General features: G+C 42.5%; 1 protein-coding gene across 7 annotated transcripts in view; it reads right to left on the bottom strand.

The window, feature by feature from the left end:
• The window catches only part of caprin2 (caprin family member 2), a 68,378-nt gene extending 42,245 nt beyond the window's left edge, over positions 1 to 26,133 (bottom strand). For 2 of the 7 annotated variants that reach the window (XM_086008642.1, XM_086008636.1), the window contains exons 1-14: positions 25,655 to 26,133; positions 23,433 to 23,492; positions 20,152 to 20,238; positions 18,994 to 19,232; positions 16,553 to 16,635; positions 16,177 to 16,350; positions 14,122 to 14,168; positions 12,537 to 12,935; positions 12,416 to 12,457; positions 10,804 to 10,935; positions 8,879 to 8,957; positions 6,539 to 6,594; positions 4,403 to 4,510; positions 3,075 to 3,188 (exon numbers count right to left, since the gene is read on the bottom strand). In XM_086008642.1, coding sequence (XP_085864768.1) covers positions 3,075 to 3,188; positions 4,403 to 4,510; positions 6,539 to 6,594; positions 8,879 to 8,957; positions 10,804 to 10,935; positions 12,416 to 12,457; positions 12,537 to 12,935; positions 14,122 to 14,168; positions 16,177 to 16,350; positions 16,553 to 16,635; positions 18,994 to 19,232; positions 20,152 to 20,238; positions 23,433 to 23,492; positions 25,655 to 25,840 — 1,806 coding nt within the window. In that variant the 5' untranslated portion in view covers positions 25,841 to 26,133. The remainder of the gene's footprint in view (positions 1 to 3,074; positions 3,189 to 4,402; positions 4,511 to 6,538; positions 6,595 to 8,878; positions 8,958 to 10,803; positions 10,936 to 12,415; positions 12,458 to 12,536; positions 12,936 to 14,121; positions 14,169 to 16,176; positions 16,351 to 16,552; positions 16,636 to 18,993; positions 19,233 to 20,151; positions 20,239 to 23,432; positions 23,493 to 25,654) is intronic. The other 5 variants (XM_086008640.1, XM_086008638.1, XM_086008635.1 and 2 more) reach the window with 4 other exon arrangements.
• Positions 26,134 to 26,799: the final 666 nt, after the last annotated feature.

Here is a 26,799-nt window from a genome sequence, read left to right as displayed (position 1 = left end):
TTCATCTCAGTCCTAAATGGCTTACCCCTTACCCTTAGACTATGACCCCTAGTTCTGGACTCCCCGGCCATCGGGAACATCCTTCCTGCATCTAGTCTGTCCAGGCCTGTCAGAATTTTATAGGTTTCGATGAGATCCCCTCTCAATCTTCTAAACTCCAGTGAGTACAAGTCCAGTCGACCCAATCTCTCCATGTCATTCCTGCCATCCCAGGTATTAGCCTGGTGAATCTTCGCTGCACTCCTTCCATGGCAAAAACATCCTTCCTCAGATAAGGCGACCAAAACGGCACAGGACGCCTCAATTGTGATGTTGCTATTGTTAGAGCTTCTGAAGTCGGTGAACTGGAATTCCCACGGCCACTTAATTGGCATAAATATCCTAATGCAAGGGCAACAGGATGAGACAATTAAGCAAGCCACCCTCCATCCAAGTTCAAGACCTATGGGACTAAAGCCTCTTTACTGGCTGCAAGGGTCCCAAGTAAATTAACAGGACAATGCAAGCCTACACTTTTAAAAGTGCAGACCCAGAACAGAAAGCCACACAATTTAGCAGCAATGTCACTCAGGAGTCACAAAACCTTGTTGTCCAAAAGCTCTTAATAGTCTTCTGAAGTTCAGGGCAGAGAAGGAGTGAAATTGGTTATATGCTCAATCCTTTCCTTTACTGGATTTGTAGTTAGTTCCAGCAGCCAGCCATTGAGATTTGAAATGGGATCGGCTCCATACAAGATACTAATTCACTCACTTGAGCAGAGTTTGTTCAGACCTCAGGCTAGTTTATTACTCTCGCTCTCTAAATGAAGCATGGCTCTGGATTGCAATTACATCTCTGCAGTGCTTCCTACAACAGATGCTGGGCACCCATCAGTTACAAATCTTAGATGTCTGAAATCACTGTAGCTATATTGTTTAAGATGTGTTTTTTTTTGGGGGGGGGGGGGGGGGGGGGGGAAAAGGGTAAAAATAAGTGAGCATTTCAAACGTGGCATTCATAAGCAAATACATCTGGTCACATACTTGCAACCCAGCATTACCTCAAGTCTTTGTATTTCAACCATTGAGATCCAGTCATCTGAGGAAATTCATGCTCAAATGCATCTATAATCAATTACACTCCTTTGCAATACTGTTGCTATATTGATCACATTCAAATCCATCTACCGTTCCATGCTACATTTAAATAGTCTGGGGGCCTTTACATCCCAGCTGGTTATGCAGGTACAAACATTGCCCATTGAGCCTGTCCATCCTGGCATGGTGCAACACTGACCACCAATGTCAGCTATGTGTCCCTTTTTGGCCACAAGGTGCAGTTAGTGTAGATCTCCTTAAGGTCACCACCATCACAGAAGCCAGTCTTCAGCCAATTCAATTCACTCCACAATAAACAGCTGAGCACACTGGATACAGCCAAGGCTATGGATCCAGACAACATCCCAGCTGCAGTGTGGCAGACTGGTGCTTCAGAACTAGCTGCACCTCTAGCCAAGCTGTTCCAGTACAGCTACAACACTGGCATCTACCGGATAATGTGGAACATTGTCCAGGTATGTCCTGTTCACAAAAAACAGGACAAATCCAATCCAGCTCATTACTGAAACAAAAAATGCTGGAAATACTCAGGCCAGGCAGCATCCGTGGAGAGAGAGAAAGTTAACGTTTCAGGTCTGGGACCCTTCATCTGAACTGGAAAAAGCTGGAGATGTTAACAGATATTAAGCAGGTGCAGAGACAGCAGGGGGGGGGTGGGGAGAGGGGGGGTGGGGAGAAAGAGGAAGGAATTGAAAGAACATCCTGTACTTTTGTAAGAGGCAGGAAAGATAAACTCTTTCCAATGGGAGTGGCAAAAATCATACTGCATGAAAAATGGGGGCAGGGATAATTATCTGAAATTGTTGAACTCAATGTTGAGTCCGGCAGGCTGTAAAGTGCCTAATCGAAAGATGAGGTGCTGTTCCTTGAGCTTCATTGGAACAATGTAATAGGCCAAGGACAGAGATCAGAGCAGGAGTGAAGCAGTGAATTAAAGTGACAGGCAACCGGAAGCTCAGGGTCACCCTTATGGACTGAACGGAGGTGTTCTGCAAAGCAGTTGCCCAATCTGCATTTGATCTCCCCAATGTAGGAGACCAGCTAATTACTGCCCCATCAGTCTACACTCAATCAGCAAACAAATGAAAGACACATGGGAACACCACCACCGCCAAGTCATACACCATCCTGACTTGGAAATACATTACTGTTCCTTCAGTCACAATCCTGGAACTCACTAACAGCACTGTGGGAGTACCTTCACCACAGACTGCAGTGGTTCAAGAGGACAGCTCACCACCACCTTAAACAGCAATTGTTAGGCACTAAATGCTGGCCCTGTCAGCAACGTACACATTCCGTGAAAGAAAAAAGATTGCTAGATCAATTATGCCAATTGTTCTTGCATCACTCCAAAGGTCAATTAGGTGCCAAACTGCATTTTTAGTGCAACTTCTAAAGTCAATTAGAAGCGATTGTTAAAAGTTGGGTGTTGGGAATGGCTTGCTAAGCCAAGTTTAATAGAAATTTGCACAGGTTAGTGCTAAACCAGAACTGAGGCATCCAAGAGATTTCTGCTGTCTAGTTTAATGACTTTTGTACAAATAAATTAAGTTATTAGAATTAGGCATTTTCTACAATGGTTGTGGCCTCCAGTCTATTGCCCCCTCATCCCAAATCACCAATTCTGTACAACTGCAACACTTTCAGATGTCCACGCTCAAACCTAGTAGGGTAAACTAGTACCTAGCACAGCTTTCATAATGCTACTTTCATGCAACTAGCCTCCAGCTAAAACAAACATTTATCATTGGAGCCAATTTGAGTTTTTTTTAACATGGCTATAGATCAGTGATTTAAAACAATCTTTCCACAATTATTGTGAATTAGACTACATGCTTGATGGTAGTATGTAGCTAGTAAAGAGTTTGCTCAATGCACCAAAGGTTTGCCAGACAGAGCTCAGACTATATATAAACTCTGAAGCTAATCTGGACTGTCGTAGCATTTTTCTAGTCTAACCACAGAAGAACTCACCCGATTTGTCTCCAGGGACTTCTGCGTTAGAGATTCAGTAACAGGTGTACTCGTTTGGTACATCTGCGGTGGAGGAATGTATGCTTCACTTTCCGAATTGCGTGCAGCTGAAACCTAGGAAAGGAGTCAAGAGTCAAAACTAGCCATTTTTAACTGCTTCAGTCTTCCATCACCATTTTGTTGGGTCAGCCAGTTTAACTACTTCACCAAATCCAGACTTATGGTTTTGTACCGACGGAGCTTACTCGCCTTGGGAGAGACAGGGAATGAAAGGCCAACCAACCATTCATGTGCAAATGACCATATTAAAACTTTAGCTTCAAAAGACAAACTAACTTTTTTCTATTCAAGAACCACAGCAGTCAGATAATCAAATGCTGGAGGACAGACAGCTTGGACAATTTCATTGGCAACCCACCAAGGGTTATAGAACACATCTAGTCAGCACTCTTAAATTAACTGAAGGCAAGAACTTTTCACTAAATTCTTGAATGGTGTGTTATTGGGTGGAACCCATTATATAGCAGACTGTGCATGGCCAGGAATATTGGGGTGGGGGCAGGGGAAAGGAAGCGATAAAATTGGTCTTGATGGGCCAAGGGGCTTCCTCCCATCTTATCCCTTCCTTGAAGTCACCAGTTCACTATCATGGCACTGAAAAGGTGCCACATGGAGTCCAAGCATAGAACTCCACCTACACAAGGGCAGCAACGTTGCTTTTCATGTGGATTGGAAGCAAAATTTACTGTGAAGACAATTAAAGACATTACCAAAATGAAAGTCATGTTAAAATTTTAACTAATGTTCCATAAAGATTTAGAAATAATTTACTATTAGTGTTTTAAAAAAAAATGCAAAGTGTATTTATAATTTTTATTTTAGATAGTGTAGATAAAATGTGGTTAATATACTAACCAGAAACATGCAGCAAGGCCACCACTGATAGAAAATAAAGAACTTGCCATACTTCATTTTACAAAAAGGTACCTATATTTTACTAAATAAATCTAAACAACAGTTTGTGCTGTGAAATAAAGTGGTTTAACCGATTACATCAAGCCTCAACTTACCAAGTGTTAACTTGGTCCACCTTTGATAAGAAACATGCGTGTTCACGACAGTAATACCAGTGCAATCACAAAGGGATTGTATTGTTACGTCCCTGGGTTTTGCCATCGTGCAAATAGATATAGGGCAGAGCGAGTCAATCCCATAAAACTCATTCAGGCCTTATGGGAGCAAGTAATGCCACAACCAGAAACCATATCTACAGCAGTCATGAATTTATAACAGCGAGATGTGCAGGAAGGTCAGTTAAATTACCTTACCTGTGGTGTTTGCCCCGAAAGATCAGTTGTAGAACCAGATAGTGAAGATTGGTCATCAGAACCTGAACTACCCCCAATATTGGAAAGGACACTCAATTCTGAAGCAGGCTGTAAAAGAGTAGAGGCATTTATTTCCTGTGGGCAGGGAAGGAAAAAGTTCTAAGCAGTCCACCGAATGATTTTCTCCCAAACTCATGCCAACACACTGGGTGAGAGCAATAGCAGCAAGGAAACTCTGCAGAGACAGCTATAACTCAACTTCCCACACCCGAGACAGGAACGCAGCATGCAAGTATCTGGGGTACATTTGCTACTTTTTCTACCAGTGTAACGGTCAATTTTAAATTATTTGGTTGCAAGTATCCTGGCTCTCTTGGTATGTGTACTATTTGCCAAGAGCACATTGCAGGTTAGAGTTTGTAGAATTTGATGTAGTCATACCCATTAGAATGTCATTGGGAAGGCTGTTCAACCATTTCCCCAAATACTGCTAAATACCAGAGCTGCTCTAACCAAGGGGTTGGGGGGGGGGGGGGGGGTAAAGGGGGAGAAACTCAACAGAATAATTGATGAGACAACTAGAGCTATTTTGATAAAGTAAAATCAGTTGGGAAAAATCATTTCCTGTGGTCGGTGAGTCAGTAGCTAGAGGCCATAAATTTCTGATTTATTTTTTAAAAAATGGTTACCTACCAGAGAGTGGCAGAAGCAAAATCTACAACAGATCTTTAGAGAATAATATATTTTGAAGGTTTTCCTTTCTCAAAAAGGAGATGGGGAAAGGGTAGCAGAATGGGACAATGTGGGTAGCTCCTGAAGGCCAGCACAGGTGCTATTGAATTCTATAAACTGAAAGATACTAAGCCAGGTGACAAGCTAATGTGACAGATTTACATTAAAATAGATTAATCTTAAAAACTAGGCATCATGAAGACCATGTCCAATTCCAGTACCAAGTATTGGCAGTGCATTGAACAGTAGTAACTTTGAATTATAAAATCAGTAACCTCAACTTTTACAAGCAGAGGTAGAGTTTATGGTTTGGAGAACCTACAGCTTCTTACAATGGGAAAACTGCACCCAAGCCTAGAGCTAATTTGAGTATGTGTTTGGATCGACAGCAATTTACCAACTGTTAGCTGTGGTCAGAGAGAATCCAGCCAACATGCACAAAGGGGGTGGGGGTCAACATCTGGTTACTTTTGAATAAGAGTTTGCTACTGCAGCCATCTTCAAAGTACCAAGTTGACAGTAGATCAAAGGTTCCAATACAGCAGAGGGTCTCTAGTGAAGTAAAATCTCATCTCAGAAGCCAGTCATCTCCAGCAAGAGTTCATGCAATATTAGAAGCCTTTACAATAGCTGCTCTGAAGATGTAAATTGGAATCGTCATACTACAAGCACTCTCATGGCACTGTAGAGTGGAGTTTAGGTGGGGGAGTCCAGAACTAGGGGTCAGTCTAAGGATAAGGGGTAAGCCATTTAGGACTGAAATGAGGTGGAATTTCTTCACCCAGAGAGTGGTCAACTTGTGGAATTCTCTACCACAGAAGGTAGTTGAGGCCAACTTAAATATATTCAAGAAGGAGTTAGATATATTTCTTGAGGCTAAAGGGATCAAGGGATATGGGGAGAAAGCAGGGACAGGGTACTGAATTTGGATGATCAGCCATGATTGCATTAAATGGCAGAACAGGCTCAAGGGGCCGAATGGCCTACTCCTGCTCCTATCTATGTTTCTATGTTTCGTAGGGCACCCAATTATCAGCTGTGCTACAAGCGGTTTGAGTTTGTTGCAGCAATTTCATGCAAAGCTTAAAACTAACTGTCTCTCCTGAAGAGGTTAACCACATCAAAGTGCAATTCTTCCTGAACAGCATTCAACTACAATCACAACCAATTTAAATCTTGCCAGCACAAACCACACCCCATCAGCAGTAGCTGCCACCAGATAGCAATCCAAAATTAGAATTCCAACTCCCAGTACAGGGGAACCAAGTACCACAACTGGCAGCAAGCACTTCAGCTACAGAGTTAGTTACATCAAAGACTTGGAACAAGTGTCACTGAAGCCTCCAAAATGAAAGTTCTCAAACACCCTTTAAACTTCTAGCCAAATGTAAAGTTAATTCTTACCTTAGATGGGGATGGAACTATTTCAGTCTTGTTTTGCTGCTTCTGTTCTTTTGGAGCTAATCAAGAAAAAACACTTGTTAAAACTGGCACAGATCAGGAAAGCTGTCCAATACACAAATGGCAAGCCCATTTTATAATTGTTAATAATCATGAGTCAAGGACCAGAAAGGTCACCTCAGCTTCTTATAAGTACTGGAGAATCTTGGGGGGGGGGGGGGGGGGGGAAAAAGAGAAAAAGGACAGAGGAAAAATGGAAAGCAATGCCAAATTCCATCAGTACACTGTCCAGAGACTTGAACATAATTTAGGTTGGCTTCTGCTGTACTGAGTAAGTGCAGCACTGTCAGAGGTAGCAACTTTCAGATGAGATGTTAAACTGTATGTCCTCTCAAATGCCATGGGATCTTTTATGCCCATCTAGGAGTGAGCTTGGTGTCCTGGCCAATATTTGCCCCTCAACCAACACCACTACAAAAACAATTATCTGGTCATTATCTCCTTGCTATTTATAGGGCCTTGCTGTGCACAAATTGGCTGACATGTTTCCTACAGCAGAGACTATACTTCAAAAGTACTTCCTTGGCTGTAAAGCACTTTGGGACAGAAGTCATGAAAGGCATGATGTAAATGCAATGTTTCTTTCCCCTCCAGCATTGAAGACATATGCTGGGCACAGAAGCAATGCAGGAAAATGTGACCACCACTCCCAATGTATGCACTGCCTTGCTATGCAGTTATTGTAGCTACAATACTGACTAAAAAGGGAATACATTCGACTGCTTGGTGAAGCATGCTTCAAATATTTGGAGTGCAGGAACGCAGATTCACTATCAATACTCAATGCTCCATTAGGTTTGGAGAATTTAACCTCATTTGCCAACAACCAACACACAGATCCTCGAGTTGCATCAGTATGTCATTTTGAAGGGAACAAGAGGCCATCAACAGATATATCCTACTCCATTTTCAGTGGACTCACTACAAAAATACCACATTGTAATCCAATGCACATATTCCTTCTGAGAGCTGAAGATCATCAAGAATCAAAGTACCACAGTTCAGCTTCAAAAGACAAGACAAAATGCACATTAGATTAAAGTTATGCTGACCCATTCCCTATTAGCCAGCCTTACTATCTGGCTACCAAAATAATACCCACTATGCAGAGTTTTTCTTTGGAAAGCAACTTGCATTTATACACCTTTAACATAGTAAAAAAGTCCCAAGGTGCTTCACAGGACCCATCAACAAAATTTGACTGAGCCACAAGATATTAGGTGAGCAAAAGCCTGATCAGAGGTAGGTTTTAAGGAGTGTCTTAAAGTGTAATCCAAGGGAATAAAATGGATTCCAAGCCAAAGGAGGAAATATTAAGGGGGTGACCAAAAGCTTAGTCAAAAAGGTGAGTTTTAAGGAGGTTCTTGAAACTTTTTACACATCAAGTATCTGATCTTTCTGCAAAGGGCCACAGTTGCACTTAGGCTCCAAGTATTCTAGAAAAAATGATACAGGATACCAAGTACAGATTACAGCACAAGTACAAAAACCACATCCCACAGTCCCACCCCAGTCACATGGGAATCAGCAGCCTTGCAGCAGCTGAAGCTCAAGACAGCAAATTCATCTCAGCCTCACCTCTAGCTGTGCACCTTCTGGCAAGCAGCAATTCAGAGGTGGTATGCTAGAACAGAAACTAGTCAATTTTTCCTCCTGACTATGGTTTAATCAGAAACCAGCCTCCTAATTATACCTTGGTAATATCACAGGCTGATGTTGATTTGTCTGATCGGGTCAAGAGGGCAGCAAACCAGACCCACGTAATTGATATTTTAATGGCAATTAAAATCCATCCACCAGCCTGAAAGCTACATTAGCATTTTGATCCATGAAATTGTGCTGTTACATTTCCCCACTTCTACACAAAACTGACAGGCTCAGAAGTTAATTCATAAAATCTTGGGATCATGGTACTCAGATTGTCTGCTGAGCAGCTTATGGACACTAGGTAGAACAGCAGACACTGCCAGTGTTCAAACACAATCCTTCTGCTTTTTCCAAACTCTTGAATTTACATCCTTTGCAAATGCACAATTTCAGAAATCTGCTTTTAACACAAGCCAAGTGGAAAGCATTAAGTCTCCATAAGAGTTTTACTTTTAAACAAGATGCCTTACTCCGAAGCTCTTGTAACTGGTCTTAAAACCCAACAAGATTTGAACACAAAGAAGTGTAGCTTCAGCTCAGATTGGTGTATGCTCGTCACCTTGCAGTGCAGTCGTAACACGCTTAGCCGTGGTCCTGTATTAAAAGCCTTGAGGGGAGGGAGAAAAAGCCTCGTACCTGCAGTTTTGAACAATATGGCAGCCTTCTGTGATCCAATAGCACTTTTTGAGGAGGTGTCAGAATCCAACATAGAATCCTAGAGTTTAATAAAAAAGCAAAAATTGTTCCTCAATTTCAGTTTTTAAATAGTTACAAGAGCTCACCTACTGACCAGAATACTTCTGTACATGAACTACTATACTGAAATCCACTTACAATACCAAATGAAGTGTCAAAACAAATGAAGTCTGAGAATGCAAGGATAGATACACAAGTTTTGGTCATCCACTTTGAAAAGGACTTCATTTCTGGTCCTCAAGACTGAATGACTTGCAGGCAAAAAGGGTTCCAGGGCAATTATGATAGACAGAGGAAACAAAGATTACTTATATTGGCTGGGGCTTCAAAAGTGATCCAAGGAGTGAGATGCATTCAGGTTTAAAGAAACCTGAAACTAAGCAGCTGTTACTTCACAGCAGACAAGAGAACTGGACAGAAACAAGAGGAAAGCTGGTACAACAATGGATTGAAAATACAAGGCAGTGTCAGAGAGAAGAGGCCAAACCACAAGTGTGAAACTTTCCTATCAAAACCTTGGTGATAATGTAGAAGGATACAGCACAAGAGGTTGTCATTCAGCCCATTGTGCCAGTGCCAACTCTTGATAGGGGAATGTCCTGGGACTCCAATTAGTCTCACTCCTCTGCTCTTGCTCCATAGCCTGTAATTTTTTCCCTTTCCAGTATTTATCCAATTCCCTTTTGAATGTTACTTTTGAATTTTCTTCCACCATCCTTTCAGGTAGTGCATTCCAGATCAAAACAACACTAAAGTTTCATGTTGCCTCTAGTTCTTTTGCCATTCACCTTAAATGTGTCCTCTGGTTACCAGCCCTTCTGCCACTAGAAAGTTTCTGGTTTACTCCATCAAAACCCTTAATGATTTAGAACACCTCTATCAAAACTCCTTAACCATCTCTGTTCTAAAGAGAACAACTTCTCCACATAACTGAAGTCCCTCATCCCTGGTACCATTATTCTAATAAATCTCTTATGCACCCTCGCCAAGGCCTTGACATCCTAAAGTGTGGCACCCAGAATTGAACACAATACTCTAGCTGGGGCCTAACCAGTGTTTTAGAAAGGTTTAGTATAACTTCCTTGCTTTTGTACTGGATTCCTCTATTAATTAAGCTAAGGACCCATATGGTTCAACAACCTTCTCTACTTGTCCTGCCACCTCCAAAGATGTGTACATACTATGCAATGCAAATAAAGACTGACTATGAATTTGAAGTCACAGTTGCAGACATGTAGATAACAGCAGGACCGGCCATTACTCAATGAACTGTCAGAATTGTCACTTCACCTGTCAATATCCCTGTCCAATTCTTAATGATGCTGATCTGTTCCTGCATCCCCTTTCAAATTGTACTATTTAGTTTATATGCCCTCCCATTCTTCGTACCAAAATAAATCACTTTGCACTTCTCTGCATTAAATTTATCTGCCATGCGTCTACCCATTTCACCAGTCTGTCTATGTCCTTCTGAAGTCTGTTACTATCCTCCTCACTATTGATTACATTTCCATGTTTTGTCATCTGCATTATGCCCAGTATAATATATATCAAAGAGCAGTGGACCCAATACAAAACACCTGGGGACCACCACTGTACACTTCCCTCTAGTCTGGAAAAACAACCGTTCACCACTATTCTCTGCATGCTGTCCCTTTGCCAATTTTTTCCCCACACCGCCACCGTCTAATCCCATGGGCTTTAATTTTGCTAACAAGTCAATTTGGTAATTTATCAAATGACTTTTGAAAGTCCATATACAACCACACTACCCTAATCAACCCTGTTAGATCAAAGTAGTAACATGCGGTGAAAGGAAAATGCAACAGAACACTGACAAATCTAGAATGTGCAAAAAAAAGTACCTGAATGAAATGACACGTCCCTTGTATCTGGGACATCAGGTCTTGAAGCTTTTGCCTCCTGAGTTCGGGATCCTTTGGCAGTGTGGCGGTTGAGCAGAATTCTGCAGCAGCCTGTTGCACCACCTTTGACACCTAAAGATTTAACAGTCACACTTGGACATCTGCTGCTCAAGAAAGCAGGCACAGCATCTTTACTGCAAATGCTACAATTAACCATTGTAGCACAGTTACAGGACACTTCCAGTATTTGCCAGATAAGGACAATCATGCAGCTAGTGTATTTTAATCCTCTGAAATTGCAGGTACATCAACTGCAAAGGAGGATTATATTAGTGCACAAAATCTCTGCACTGCCTTTAAATGAGAACCAATACTTTTGCAGGCCAGTGACTTATGGTGCCCACTGTAGCAAAAAGGTCAAATAGAATTGGAAGTAATGTAAATGCTTTAGATCAACGCAAGTCCCAGTTAGTAAAACTGGGAAGTTTGACAACCAGAAGCCAGTTTGTTGGTTCATCAATATCTGTGGCAATTTTTGTTTTAAATACAAAAGTGACTTCTTCACGAGACAGGAATTGGACAATGTTATTGTACATTTGCCACAAGTTGACAAAAACCTCTTCCTTCCCAGTTATGAGACAGTTACAAGTTTTCCCTCGGTAGTTCTGTTTCAGTTGGTCCCATTTTGATCTCCCATCACAGTTACTCAGTCACTTATTCCCACCAGGTGTACTAGATCAGAAAATGTACACCAGATCCACAAACAGCATAATTATCCTGCTCATCAAACCAAACACTAGAAATGATGGCTTGAACCAAACACTGACACCAACACCTTGTCTGTAGGTCGAGTACTTGTCTTCTAGTGTTTCTAGAAGCAAGGTGGGCTTGCCCAAGTGTGTACAGCACATAAGGAGGTCATCAGAACCTTGTGTTGCCAATAGCTCATGGGTTTCTCAACTCCCCCTGCCCCATCCCAACCTTTAGCCCAGATTTGCTAACTGCTAGATAGTCAACACTAAATGCACACATGCCAATCTAAAAACTAGTAGCACCATGAATTGATAGCAGCCAGTACAGACTACAAGCTCACTGCAAAAACAAGTCATCACTGAAAGGGCAGTGGGAGACAGTCTTGCTGCTTCACTCATGCTGAATATTTTCCCACCTGTCCTCCAATACATCACCTTACTGCTAACATGTAGAACAAGATCCATTTTAAACAGTGGGGGCATTGGGAATCAAGAGCATGCCACCCAATTGAACACTATTTGGTGCATTTTCTGCAACACTGGCATTGCATTTCCCTCTCCCACCTACAATCTTAAAAAGGTAGGGACTTGGCTTAATTGTGCTCAAAATTATGATTCTTTAAATAAAAGTAGCAGCAAATGGTCAATTACTAGGAGAACAAAATAATCAGAACTGTAGGCAACAAATTTAGAGTCAGACACTCCTTCCAAATGCTGCATCCTCCTTTGGTCATTGTGTGTTGCAAAGCTTCTCCCACACCCAACACCAAAGTTAGAAATGTTAGTGTGCCATCTCCATGAACAAGTGCCACTAACCACCACCATGGTTTGTCCTTCAAAGCAAAAACCATTTTACCCACTTGCTTCACTTCAGGTTCAGGTTTTGATACACGCTCCCGTTTCTAAATAGAGAAAAAGAAAAAGGACAGTCAGTCATGATGTGCAGGCGTTTAGGCCACCAAAGCCGGCCGGTCTTCTCACCTCTTTGGGCTCAGGCAGAATTTTCTTTGGTTCAGCAGATTCCTTTGGGACAGATCCCTTTGGGACAGATCCCTTTGGGACAGATCCAGGTTCCCACCTTTTCGTCTCCTGTAGGTCAGAGTACTGCATATCCCACTTTTTGGGCGGCTCCTCCTGCTTACTGTTGACGTACTCTGCATCCCACTTTTTGACAGGCTCCTTGTCTCGTTTTCTATCAATGTACTCGCTATCCCACTTTTTAGGGGGGGTGTCCTCCTGCTTTCTACTGATGTAGTCGGTGTCCCATTTTTTGGGAACCTCCTCTTGCTTCCCGCCAACATACTCGGCTTCCCAGTTTCTTGGTTTTTCTGGCTGTTTTACAGCGTAGTCAGTTTTGTTCAGGTACTGCCTATTCAAAAACTGGAAAGAGGAAATTGAGTTCTGGTAGCAAACCCTATACAGGTGCAAGTACATTAATTTCACATTGCTAGAAGCAAAGCACCAAAAGAGAGACTATTACACACTTCCAATTTCTGCTCCATTATATTAAAGTGGAAAAGGCAAAGTGCTCCATGGCCACTAACCTTCAGTTATGAGCTACAAGTCCACAGCAATGAGTTAAGTGTGACACAGCTCAAGAGGAGAGGTGACTGTTGGCACAAACTCTGATCAAAAACAAGATGGCCAGAAATGTGGCACCCCCAGTGCGACAGACTGAGCTGAACCAAAAGCCTCAAGCCAGAAGGGAGACAATTAGAAAAGTTAGTGATTTCAAAATTTGCTGGTCACTAATTTCCTTTGTCTGGTTCAAATTGGTTTCTGTATTTGTCCAGAATGTTAGACATCAGATGGTTAAACTACTTATACATAGTCGTCATAATGCCGATGCACTTAAACCTTACATGGGATAACCTCAATTCTCAAAGCAATCAGGTTGAGATTTGAATTGGTACAGCCAATTCACAGCTAAGATCTTAAGACTAAACCATTCTACTCAGGAGGGTGGGGGGAAGAAAAAGGTAGTGGCTCAGTGGTAGCAATCTTGTCAGTCAGAAAATTGTGGGTCGAAGTCCCATGGAGAGACTTGAGTGCATAATCTTGTCTGACACTTCAGTGCAGTACAGAGGGAGTGCTGCACTGTTGGAGGTGCCGTCTTAATGAGATGTTAACAGAGGCCTCTTCTGCCCTACCAAGTGGATGTAAAAGATCCCATGGCACTTTTCAGACAAGAGCAGAGGAGTTCTCCCAGTATTTAGCCCTCTAAACACAAAAGACATACCATCTGGTCATTTATTTCATTGCTGTTTGTGGGAGCTATGTGTGCAAATTGGCTGCTGTGTTCCCTACATTACAACAGTGACTACACTTCAAAAGTACTTCATTGGCTGCAAAGCACTTTAGGATGTCTTGAAAGTTGCCATTTAAATGGAAGTCTGTTTTCCCCCCAGCTTTTCATCGATTTACAGTGCATATAGGAGAACAGAGCCCAATTAAATGCAGCACGAAGTTACCACAACAGTGCACAACACTTCAACAAAAAAGGGATACTCTCGATTTGACAGTTTAATAGACACCAAAAGCTGATGTGGGAAGGATAGCTCATTACCTCTCTTGGCTGCACTTCATTCGAGCACAAGTGGTGCAGGTCAGATTCTGCAATAAAAAAAGTTTACAAGCAGGACGTTAAAGAAAACCTCACGATATAGATAGTTATTAAAATGAGCAGCTGAGCCACAATTTATACAAGTCTAACAGGCTCAATTTTACCATGCCAATTTTTTGCCAATCTCCAAGAGGTACTAGTCATGCTTTTATTACTTTCTATCCAACAAGTTTGCTCTGTCACCCTGGGACACGAAGCCAGTGAGTTTCAAAATGGACTAGTTCCAGTATCCTCATTGCACACTAGGCTGGGTCAGGTGCCAAAAGGAGATGTAGCTGCAATATGGGCACCCAAGAATACCGAGCTCACAGAACAATTCATTCTTAGTACTATCATAAAACAATCAATCCCACCAAATGGAAGAGGAACAGTTTCTCTACCCAAACAGTCAGAGGGACTAGAACCAAAAATCACAGAACTTCATTAAACCCAGCAAAATGGCCCACTTCTGCTTGTAAAATTCAAGGTGAAGCCCTCCTTGAAACCAGGTCTGCCAACACAAATTATGTATAACTGTTGGATAGGACAAGGACAGCAATGCAGAGAGTAAAAGTGAGCTCCATTTCCTGCTGCTGCTCCAAGGATGGAACTCTGGACAGGAATCTGCACTAGTTTGCCAGTTCAGGAATTCCCATCTGCAGCAGAGTTCCCTTTCCTGGAGCAGCTGCAGAATTAAGTCAGTCAGTCAGTCAGTCAGTCAGTCAGGAGTGGTGGGAAGGAGAGAAAGTGCCAGCATGAATTGCGGACGAGTGGAGGTGACAGAAAACAGGAGGTAGATTTTTGAGTAGTAAAGAGTCTTGAGAAAGGATAAACAGTGCCACTTGTTCAAGATTAAAATTCAATTGCGCACTTAGATGTTTATAATTAAGAGTATGCATGCACCTTTAGTGTAAAATGCCTAAATTTTCTATGGAGAATGAACTCGCTCCCCAAAATCGTCACTTGTGAGTTTGTGAAGAGCAGCATTTGGAATTCCTACTGTGGCCTTCCAATACAACAATGCAAAAGCCAGTGTCTAACAAGTAGAGTGCCCCCCCCCCTCACCAATGCCACTAATCTGGTCATGTACCTTCTAGCTGTTTTCAATGTACCATGGTAAACAGGTCACCCATGTACCCTCTAGTCAGGCACAGTTTCCAAGTGCCAATGGGGAAATGCACAGCCTAGAACACCCCAAAACAAACATTGTGTGTTATTTCTGGCCAAAAATGTAGGCTGTGGTAGGCACTTCAGTCCACCATCTAGTGCTACAATACCGAGTTATGCCAGTAATTCCCAAGGCAACTTCCTCAAGCCTCAAATCCAACCAAAGGAATGATCAAGCCAGTTTTCTTCTGCCCACTGTAACCACACTAGGAGTTGGGCTGACAGCCAAAACCATAAAACTTAGACAAATGCAGTTAACTGCAGCTGCAGTTTTTGGCACTACCTTTGAGTTACTGAAGACATGCAAGGACCTGGTAATAGAAGAGAAGGTGGAGGTCAGGTCACCTCAGTCTTTCTCAGCCAACTGAGCAAGCAACTCCAAAGATGAACACTGGCAGGTTTCAACAGCCAACCCTCAAATGATAACAAACTGGACAGGAGAATGCAACTATATTTTGCTCAAGGGTATAAAATGTCAGTGTCAAGCAATTGACATGAATTTCCTCCAGGTGCAGGCAGCATCACTTTAAACCATCATCTCTCTCTGCTCCCTTAAACCCAGCCCTTCATACCATCGCTGCTAAAATCCTGACTAAACTAAACTGGCCAGTTAGTCCACAAATCATGGGGTGGTTATACACCACATTCACAACCAAAGAACTCTACCAAATTAAGTCAACTGATTTGAATTAGAACTACTGCAGCCAAGAGGGCTGACTGAGTATGGGCTGGATGCAAACCCAATACCACTGGAGAAAGGGCATTCTCTACCAAAATAAATAATGTGGTGTTGCAGCAAGGGAACCGTAAACTAGTGGGATTTGCGGTGCATTATTTGATCGTTACACTTACCAGATTCCTTTACAGATAGGGCTTTAGGCTTGGAGGTTACTTGCACCTCTTTGATTTTATCTTCCTGCAGCACATTGAGGGGGACTGGATGAGGGACTGGATTGTGAGGGACTGGAATACTATCAAAGTAGTCACACTTCAGTAGTTTGCTGATTATCTCCTTCAAATGTTTATCTAGGAGAAGAAAAAACATGCTACCTTTACAAAGTCAAGATGGTCACTATTCAGTATCAACACAAGTTACTACAAATGCTTGAGGTGTTTCAAAATTCCACGATCAGCATCATGATTACTTTTAATTCCTGAAGCCAAGATCCTAATATTAGCATGTACAATGAAGGTCCACATTCACTTCAAAAACAAGATTTGAACTTACAGGTAGTACCAGCAACCATCTTATCAACTCCTTCCAATAGGTCCCATATTTGATTTGATACCAATTCCATTTGATCTTCAACACTGAAAGGACAAAACACAAAGAACAGGCATGCATACATAAATAGGTAATTTCTTTTCTTCCCCCAGCAGTGGTCAAGAGGTCAATGGTGTGCCCTCAAGTGACATAGGAACATCCCAGATCTGTGCCCCAAAACCAAATCTCAGGTAGGGTAGCAGTAATGCAGTTTTATTCCAAGTGGAATTATACTTAGATGCTGGGTGAAAAAATTAACAGGCTTCATAGTAATGCCTCCAATCAGAAACCACTGGAGGGAAATGAGGTTGTAAGCAGAGAAAGACCAGCTGAAACAGAAAATGCTGGAAATACTCAGGCCAGGCAGCATCCGTGGAGAAACAGGGTTAACGTTTCAGGTCTGGGACCCTTCATCAGAACTGAAAAAGCCAAAAATGTAACAGATATTAAGCAGGTGCAGAGAGGGGGGAGGGGTTTAGGAGGGGAGGAAGGAATTGAAAGAACATGCTGTGAAAATGTTGCAAATGGGAATGGCAAAAATCATACTGCATGAAAAAAATGGGGGCAGGGATTATTATCTGAAATTGTTGAACTCCATGTCGAGTCTGGCAGGCTGTAAAGTGCCCAATCGAAAGAGGAGGTGCTATTCCTCGAGCTTACGTTGAGCTTCATTAGAACAATGTATTAGGCTGAGGACAGAGATCAGAGTGGGAGTGAAGTGGAGAATTAGTGACAGGCAACCCTTACGGACTGAACAGAGGTGTTCTGCAAAGCGGTCGCCCAATCTGCATTTGGTCTCCCCAGTGTAGAGACGACTGCATCGTGAGCAGCGAATACAGTATATTAAATTGCAAGAAGTACAAGTATGTACAAGTAAATCACTTTCACCTGAAAGGGGTGTTTGGGGCCCCCAGGCAGTGGGAAGGGAGGAGGTAAAAGGGCATGTGTTGCTTCTCCTGCACTTGCACAGGAAGGTGCCAGGTGAAGGAGAAGGGGTGTTGGGGGTGATTGAGGAGTGGACCAGGGTGTCACGGAGGGAGCAGTACCTTTGGAATGCTGAAGGGGAGGTGAGGGGAAGATGTGTTTGGTGGTGGGATCACATTGGAGATGGTGGAAATGGCAGAGGATGATCCGTTGAATGTGGATGCTGGTGGGGTGGAAGGTGAGGACAAGGGGAACCCTATCATGGTTCTGGGAGGGAGGGGAAGGGGTGAGAGCAGAAGTGCAGGAAATAGAACAGACACAGTCAAGGGCCTTTACCAATACCAGACATCACTTGAAACCAGGGTTTGACAGAATGATGCCCAGACCTCCAAGAGTTAAGTTACAAGGAGAGATTACACAAATTAGGGTTGTATGCCCCAGAATTTAGGTTAAGAGGTGATCTGATTGAAGTTTAAGATATTTAGGGGCACAGAGGGTAGAGAGAGAAATGATTTCCCCTGGTTGGGGATTCTAGGACTAGGGCTGCATAGTCTAAAAATTAGAGACAGACCTTGGAGTGAAATTAGGAAACACTTCTACACAAAGGGCAGTAGATATTTGAAACTATCTTCCCCAAACAGCAATTGATGCTGGATCAATTGTTTTTTAAAATTGGAGATTGCTAGCTTTTTGTTAACCAAAGGTATTAAGTGATATGGGCCAAAGGCAGGTATATGGAGTTAAGTTGCAGATCAGCCATGATCTCATTGAATGGCAGAACAGGCACGAGGGTCTCAATGGCCTACTCCTGTTTCTATGGCAACAAACTACCCCTATTCAAATGGTCAGAGCCAAAAGAAAAACCTATTATTAAGATCCAAGAGGAAAGACTCCTCCAAAGGCTTGCTCCCACTAAAAAAGGGATTCCAAGTGAGGAGACATCTGCTTTCAAAGCAGATACCCAACTGAATTAATCTGCTCTAACCCACCTCAAGTGCTCCACTCATTGTTACCCTCCTACATTAAGGTAGCCCTTTGAAACTGGTTTTTTAGCCAATTCAGTATCTTGGTTCAATTAGGTGTCGTTTTCAAGTATGCAATCCAGCTGTAGCTCTGGTTTCAAAACTATGGAAGCACTGCTGTAGTATACATGCACAAGCACAGATTATCCATCTACTTCTAAAAAGCATAGCATAATACTGGAATTATGAAGTGCATATATTCCTGAAATCAATTTTATTCAGGTTTAGCAATACCTTGTTACTGTTAAGTCACGATCAAAAACCTGGAACTCCCTACCCAACAGCATTGTGGGAGCACCTTCACGAGGACTACAGCAATTCAAGAAGGACCACCACCTCCTCAAGGGGCAACCAGGGGTGGGCAATAAATGCCAGCAATGGCCATATCCCAAGAATGAATTTTTAAAAACCATTACACAGAAGATGCTATGAACAACCACATGTCAAGCCATTACTTACGACATTCTTTCATTCCTTTCAGGAGAGGCAAGTTTACAGAAGTCCTTGAGGTAACCAATATCCTTCCGTGAAATGAGAAATGCACCGTTAAGACCATCTCTGAAGTCATTCCGAACGTGCTCCTTGTTGAAGTTCTCCAGTACATATCGAACGTGCAATACGGTATACAGACGTCTCTTCTCCATCTCCGTCCTCAGAAGTTGTTCACGTCGCAGAGTTTTCCTTTGTGCTTTTAGCAGCTGTTCAAAAGAAAACCATAAAAATCAAAAAATCTGGGATTTGAGCTTAAACCAAGGTCCAGTGTTCCTTTGATGATTAGGTCAGTTAAGGGAGTGGCCAACTGCACCAGACCAGGAAGGACCAAGGCTCAATCTAGTCTGTGCCCATTAGTCAATCTTAAATTAGATCAGCACAGCAAATGGCCTCAATGTTAGAGAGAGGGGCGGCAGGGGACAAAAAAAGGTAGAGTTTTCTCTTGATAACTATCCTGCCAAGCTTGCTAAAGATGCATGTGGATCAGGACCAGTTGATGCCCCATGAACAGGTCATCAACAATTATCAAGATTGACATGAAAACCAAGTGCTACTTGGGCAAGATACCACAAGGTGACTGCCACTGAGGAACTATGCACAGGTCATTAGGGTAGAAACTTGACAAAAAAAAAAATGGAGAAATATCTCCATTTTGAAAAGTCCATCTGCAGTTGTGAAAGATAGTGTCAAATATCAAGAGCCACCATCATTTTTTGGTGCAATCGGCCTGTGCAAATGCTGGTATTAAACTTGCATTGCCAACATTCAGACAGCACAAACACTGTCTAGGTCACAGCATGTTGCCACAGTTGCAATTTTACAAAACCAAATAGCAGAAAATTGCACAAGAGTCCAAACTGCCAACTGAGTTGATGTCATTAATACCCATGAAGATTCAAGTAAGATCTCACATTCAAGAGTAAATCGGTAGGCAGTTATTCAATGTTGGTACAGCAAATTCAAAAGCTTTATGCTGCAGCCCCTGTAATTCCATATCTTGAAGTTTCCAACAGTGAGGAATAGCATCTGTTCAAGATGCAGACCACACAATCCAACACAGTTCACCTCCAGTGCTATGTGCCCATCCCTCCCTGAGCCCATTAGCAGCAAAGCAGAAGATCTTACCTCTTGGTTGAGAGCAGCAAAGGTTTTTTGCAGCTCCTTAGCAAATTCCAGATTGTGAATTACTTCGTCATATTTCTCTACAGCATCCTGTGAAAGACAGCATTAGTGCATTATGGTCTTGGATTTAAATGCCCAAACTAAGACCTCAAACCAAAAGTTCTGAGATTTTTCCAAAAAAATCATTTATGGCTGCATTTTAGCCAGACAGTGGCCAGTTTACAAATAGTTGGAGAACTACACAATATTTACACATAGCAAAATTCTAATACTCAAATGGTTGAATTTTTGTCTTGCAAAATATGATAAAGTATTTTAATGATAAAGTTAGTTATAGCAAAATCTTTGGTTTTCTCTGAAAAGTACAGCTTGTTTTGCTGCAGCAATTACATAGCTCACAGTAAGAACATAAACCAGCACAAGAATTGTAACCAATTGAGACCAAGTGACAGTATTGAGAGCTTAAATTTTTGTATGGACAAGTTTGAGGAAGGAGCACAAAAATCTTGTGTCCCCTTCCTATTATTCTCTAGATGCTGTTCTGTCTAGCTTCTGCCCATACCAGCTAACTTATTCTCATTAGCCCACAGAAAACACCCAAAATGCTCCACCACATATGGTTAGCACCAATATATTTCATCTGGGAGAAGTTCAGCTGATTTTCTTCTTTTCCCCTCCCTCTGTATTGCACAATAAGGAGGGAAGAGGAGGAGGAAAGATTATGGTGCATTACTTATGAGAAGATCTACTCTAGTACATATCAAAATGTTCCCACCCTTGAAGCAATTTTGGTCAGGTGTCTCATTCACTGATTCTCCAGCTCAGGTCCATTACAATTCTATGTAACCAGCTGGTTTGGTTGGCAGTCAAGGGAAGTTAACAAATGCAGTAAGATTAACTCTGTATGCAGTGTACTATTTGAGTGAGCTTTCAAAAGTTAGAGCATGTTAGTAAGTGGTGCTGAAATACAGAGTTAGGGCCAGGCCTCATTCATGCACTCACTTGCATGTCAGCCTATTTACAATGGTAATTGGTCAGTTTTATTACTTCATACAGCTTCTGCTAATAAATGGCAAACAACTGGACCAAGAATTGATCATGAGATATCCTCCATACATAGTGCACGTAAAAAAGCAAAAAGGTTTCAGGAAAAAGTTTCAGAAAGCAGCAACATGCAATTTTAACAAGTTCACAGGTAATCAAGTCATCTCCAAATAAATTTCCCACCTTCGTGCAAAATGTCAAAACAATGACAGCATGAAGGCCAAGCAACAACTTCATTTATTTATATAGCACCTTTAAAAAAGTAGTAAAATGTCCCAAGGCACTTCACAGGAGCGTTTTCAAACAAAATTGTTACCAAGCCACTAGAGATATTAGGACAGGTGACCAAAAACTTGGTCAAAGAGGCAAAGAGGTTTAGGGAGGCATGGACACCAATGGAGGGGCAATGGAAATCAGAAGTGCAAGAAACCAGAATTGGAGTGCAGAGATCTGGAAAGTTTGTAGGGCTGGAGGAGTTAGAGATAGGGAGGGATGAAGGCAAGGCCATGGAGGAATTTGAACACAAGGATGATAATTTTAAATTCAAGGTGTTGCGTCAGTCAATGCTGGTCAGTGAGCACAGGGGTGATGGGTGAACAGGACTTGGTGTGGGTCCATCTCTTCCCACTCCATTACCTCATGTCCCCCAAGGATCTATCCTTGGCTCAATCCTATTGCTCATCTACATGCTGCCCCTCAGCGACATCAGAAAACAAGTCAGGTTCCGCATGTACACCACGACACCCAGCTCTACCTCACCCACCACCGAGTCACGCTGCTCGCTTGCTATCCAGTACTGGATGTGCAGAAATTTCCTCCAACTAACTATTGGGAAGACTGAAGCCATTGTATTTGGCCCCTGCCTCAGACTCCACTTCCGAGCCACCGACTCCATTGGTCTCCCTGGCTACTGTGAGGCTGAACAAGACCATTCACAACCTTGCCATCCCACTTGTCCCCAAGATGAGCTTCCAACTCCATATCCATCACCAAGACCACCTACTTTCACCTCCATTACATCCATCACTGCCCCACCTCTTGTAAAATCCCTCATCCATGCCTTTGTTACCTCTACACTTGACTATTCCAATGCTCTCCTGGCCAGCCTCCCATCTTGCACCCTCTATATACACTAGAGGTCATCCAAAACTCTCCTGCCCATATCCTAACAGTCACCATCCCATAAACCCATCATGGAACAACAATGGTTCCCGGTCCAGCAACAGATGTTAAAATTCTTATCCTTGTTTGCAAATTCCTACATTAAAAGGCACTACAGGAAACTTTGTTATATCCGGCACCGACGGGACCGAGTTGTTGCCGATCTATCAAAACTTCCAGACATACAAAGTTAATGTTGAAGCATACGGAGGTTTTCATCTCTGTATCTGACAACAAATACTGTTGCTTAGCAACAGCTTGTAAACAGTCAGCCCGTACCTTGGAAGCATCTCTGTAGCTTAGCAACAGCTTCAGAGAGACTTTCCAGAGCCCGACTGTTGAAAACAAAGCCACGAGAAGAAAAAAAACACCTAACAAAATGGCTCCTGATTTCTGCCGGTAGATCGAGGTTTCCGGACATACAACCTCCAGATAAACCAAAGTTTCCTGTATATAAATGCAAGCTATGGTTGATAGCCAGCAGAGTTTGAGGAGCTGAAGTTTACAGAGAGTAGACAGCCAGCCAAGAGAGCATTGGAATAAGCAGTAAACAAACAATTCTGACCAGTTTTATGTTAGCCTCAAAGAAAAATACCCAATCTATACTTCCACACAGCAAGATCTTAGCTGCAGTTTCAGTAGCTGTTGAGCATATGCAGTTTGTATCTCAAATCCAATATAAAAACTGCCATATAGCTATGAAGAGATCTTGGCGAGTGCAAACTGCTCATTTCACAGAGTTTAAGTTGGCAATTTAACATCTCCAAAGCAAGACTGCAAAATAAATGTTCAATACAAGCCCAAGTTAAATGGGAAGCTTATTCAAAATATAGAGGCAGGATGTTAAGCATGAGGCTTAAGAATACAAATTGAATTTCACATACAGGTAGCAACTAATGATACAGGGAATGTTCGATTGTTCAAGCTTAAATTTAGTTTGAGTTTAGTAATAGGAGAGAAAATATAGTAGCGTTGATTTGAATAGCTTTTCAGCTCCACAATAGCGAGTCTTGGAGCCTGAAAACTACAGGTTTGGGAGGTTACCAACCACTAGGATTAACCAATTCAAAGATACATACCAATTGATCCGGATTCAGTTCTTCTTGTTTTAGGCGCTCTTTATAGTCATCCAGTTTTGCCTTGGGGAAAAAAAAAAGCACCACATGGTTATGCATGCCAATCACATTCACCGTATGCACAGTAATGGAATTCATACCAAGGGTTTATCTAGAACAATTTAAGTTGGAGTGTTTCATATGGCTGGAAGAGATTGATATTCAATGAGAAATAATGTGTATTGAACAAAATATTGGCTCGCCCTGAAAACAATGTTGTGTTCAACTGCATTTCCATTGAGGTACTTGCAAGGGAAATAAATATATACTCGATCTGTTTTAGCAAAAGCTTTTTTAATATGTTATCCTATAATAGACACTTCAGATTCACAATGCAACCTTATTTGTGAAGCTATAGAATGCCCATTATCCACTGAAGGTTAAGTTGTAAAGTGCACAAGTGCTGCATAAAACAAGTAATACTGCAAGCTTTGACCCAAGAGGGTCAAAAGGTAGGTCAATTACTACATGCATTCCAACAGGACACATGGAAGGGCCAATTCCTGCATGTCCTACTTCAAATATGAAGCAGCTTTAGAAGGGGAACAGATCAAGTTACTTGCTACTGTACCACAATTCAGCAATTACATTGTTAAAACAATGTACAAATGGTGCTCAGTTAAAAATGGGCTTGCTAACAATGCAACTTTTGGTAGAATGAGAGGACATATAAACTCAATGGTACAATCCTAAAGGGGTTGCACGAACAGAGACCTGCAGGTATGTGTGCACAAATCGTTGAAGGTGGCAGGGCCGGTTGAGACAGCAGTTAAAAAGGCTTACAGGATCCTGGACTTCATAAATAGAGAGCGAGTACAAAAATGTGGAAATTATGATGACCTGTATAAAACACTGGTTTGGCCCCAACTGAAGTACGGTGTCCAATTCTGGGCACCACACTCCAGGAAGGATGTGAAGGCCTTAGAGTGCAGAAAGATGATTCCAGGAATGAGGGACTTCAGTTACATTGATAGACTGGAGAAGCTGGGGTTGTTCTCCTTGGAACACAAGGTTGAGAGGAGATTTGATAGAAGCATTCAAAATTGAGGATCTAGATAGAGGGAAACTGTTCCCATTGGCAGAAGGGTCAAGAACCAGAGGACTCAGATTTAAGGTGATTGACAAAAGAACCAAAGGCACACGACCTTTTCTTTTACACACAGCAAGTGGTTAGGATCTGGAATGCACTGCCTGAAAGGATGGTGGAGGCAGACTCAATCTTACCTTTCAAAAAAGGAGTTGGATAAGTATCTGAAGGAAAAAAATGCAGGGCTACAGGGAAAAGACAAGGGAGTGGGGCTTGCAGAGAGTCGGCACGGGCACGACGGGCCGAATGGCCGCCTTCCGTGCTGTAACCATTCTATTGATCCTATGTATCAGCTAGACAGTGCGATAAGTGACAATACAAAAAAAAACTGAAGTCCCGCGATACAGGTTCCGCCTAAAGCGTTTGGGAAAAAAACTCAAATCATCTCAAGCATACAAATTAAATCTGAAAATTTAAGCAAGGAAAAAAGCCACCAAGCTCCCTATTTAAGAGAGAGTGCAAAGCGATTATGTTTCCGCGCTGTTTACGAAATGTGCAGCGACTTCACAGGTTAGACAATTGGGGCAGAGAATGCAAAGACACTGTCTCAGTGCAACCGCAACGCTGTACTGAACGCTCTCATAGCCCAGGGTGGGTGGGTCTTATTTTGTTTAAAATGGTCCAGACTCGGCCAACACAGCATTCGCTTGGCCGCTATTTTAACCTTCTGCAAAGTATTTAGGCACTCCACATTTTTGGAAAGGGGGGGGTGGAGAGAGGAGAACATAACTGCGCAATCTGGGCGCTGCCCCTTTTAACACTTCGAAAGCCAAACGTGTATCCTTAATATAGAAACATCCGAGTGTTTAGGGAACTTGTAATGTTTAAGCTGCGTGAACGAAAAGGGATTAAAAAAAAAAAATTGCAAAGTCAAGTAAATTGGAGAAACACTTTTTTTGAAAAACCTGAATGCAAAGTTCAGGAGTTGGATAGATTTTTGCAAACAGACACGGATGGGAACCCGGTGTAACCGAATGCATTGCAGTTAGACTGCAGCAACTGACACTGCAGAAATAATCAGGTAGCATCAAATGGACTCAGAACCATAGCAACAGAGAGGGAGGTGAAGGGGGCGGGGGAGGAGATGCTCAGAGATTACCTTCCTTTTCTCAATATTTCTGATTTTATGCTTGAGGCAAATCATGCCATTCTCTAAGTACGTCTCGTAAGCCTGATACTGGCTGCTCGCCGCCGCCAGAGCCTGAATGAACGGGGCCGGTCCCTGGAGCAACGCGGTACCGTCGCCGCCTTCGGAAGGGGACCCCTTCTCGGTTTTCATCTTCATCTCGCCGCCTGCTGCTGCTGCTGCTTCCTAACTCCGGGATGGGTGGAGGGGGGGAAATACGGCGAACAGTCGACAGCTAAAGCATCGGAAAACGGCGTCACCGCACAAGAGAAAGGGAGACGTGCGTGCTTTGCACCGGTGGGCCGCTATCAGCCTGCTGCCGTTCTCCAAGTGCTGCTGCTGACCCCGGGACTGCGGCGCATCCTCCGCCTGGCCGCCACTCCGGCGCGCGCCGCCGCTTTTATGTCACCGAATTCGACTGGTTCCCCTCCCCGCCGACACCACGTTCTATTGCGTCCTCCAACGTTCCAATCAAACGCCGCGCACAGCAACACATTTGCTTTTTAAATGTGGTATTTTTTTTTAAAAAGCAATTCTGCGTGTGACCCTGCTCGTGCTTTTGCAGTTAAAATGCATGTGGAAGTAAATGTTTGCAACGTGATTAAAATGCATATTTGCAATGCCTAGTAGTAATAAATCTTTGCAACGCATTTAAAATGCGTATGAATATGCGTAAATGTACAAATAAAATGCACGCACAAACATTTGCAATATATGTTGTCTTGTTTTGTTTTGCAAATAAAATACGCCTGGAAATATTTGCAATGCATTTCACCTTCATTTCGTGTTTTTTTTGCAAACAAGTACATCGGCGCCTGACGTTGCTTTCCTCATCATTGTGTTATATGTTGTCTTAAAGTTTGTAGGTTTCATTTTGTTTAATTATGATATATTTATCCTACGGCTGTCGGTTTCAAAACGTGCCTGTCTTTTTGATAGGCGTATTGCACAATAGTAACCTCCCCCCCCCAACAAGGTGCATTGGCCAGACCAGATGATAATGATAAAATGAAGATGTTTCGGTCAGTCTGCTGCACATCTCGTTGACTGCGTTTTGTTGTGAAGGTTATGGGGCAGATCAAAGTGGAGAAAGCATAAATGCAGACGTTTAGCAATCA

This window comes from Somniosus microcephalus, chromosome 16 (assembly GCF_052327205.1).
Source record: "Somniosus microcephalus isolate GS21.2 chromosome 16, FLI_Smic_1.0, whole genome shotgun sequence".
In the NCBI taxonomy this organism is placed as follows: domain Eukaryota; kingdom Metazoa; phylum Chordata; class Chondrichthyes; order Squaliformes; family Somniosidae; genus Somniosus; species Somniosus microcephalus.
The sequence above is the reverse complement of the archived record's forward strand: the minus strand, read 5'-3'. Positions and strand labels throughout refer to the sequence as shown.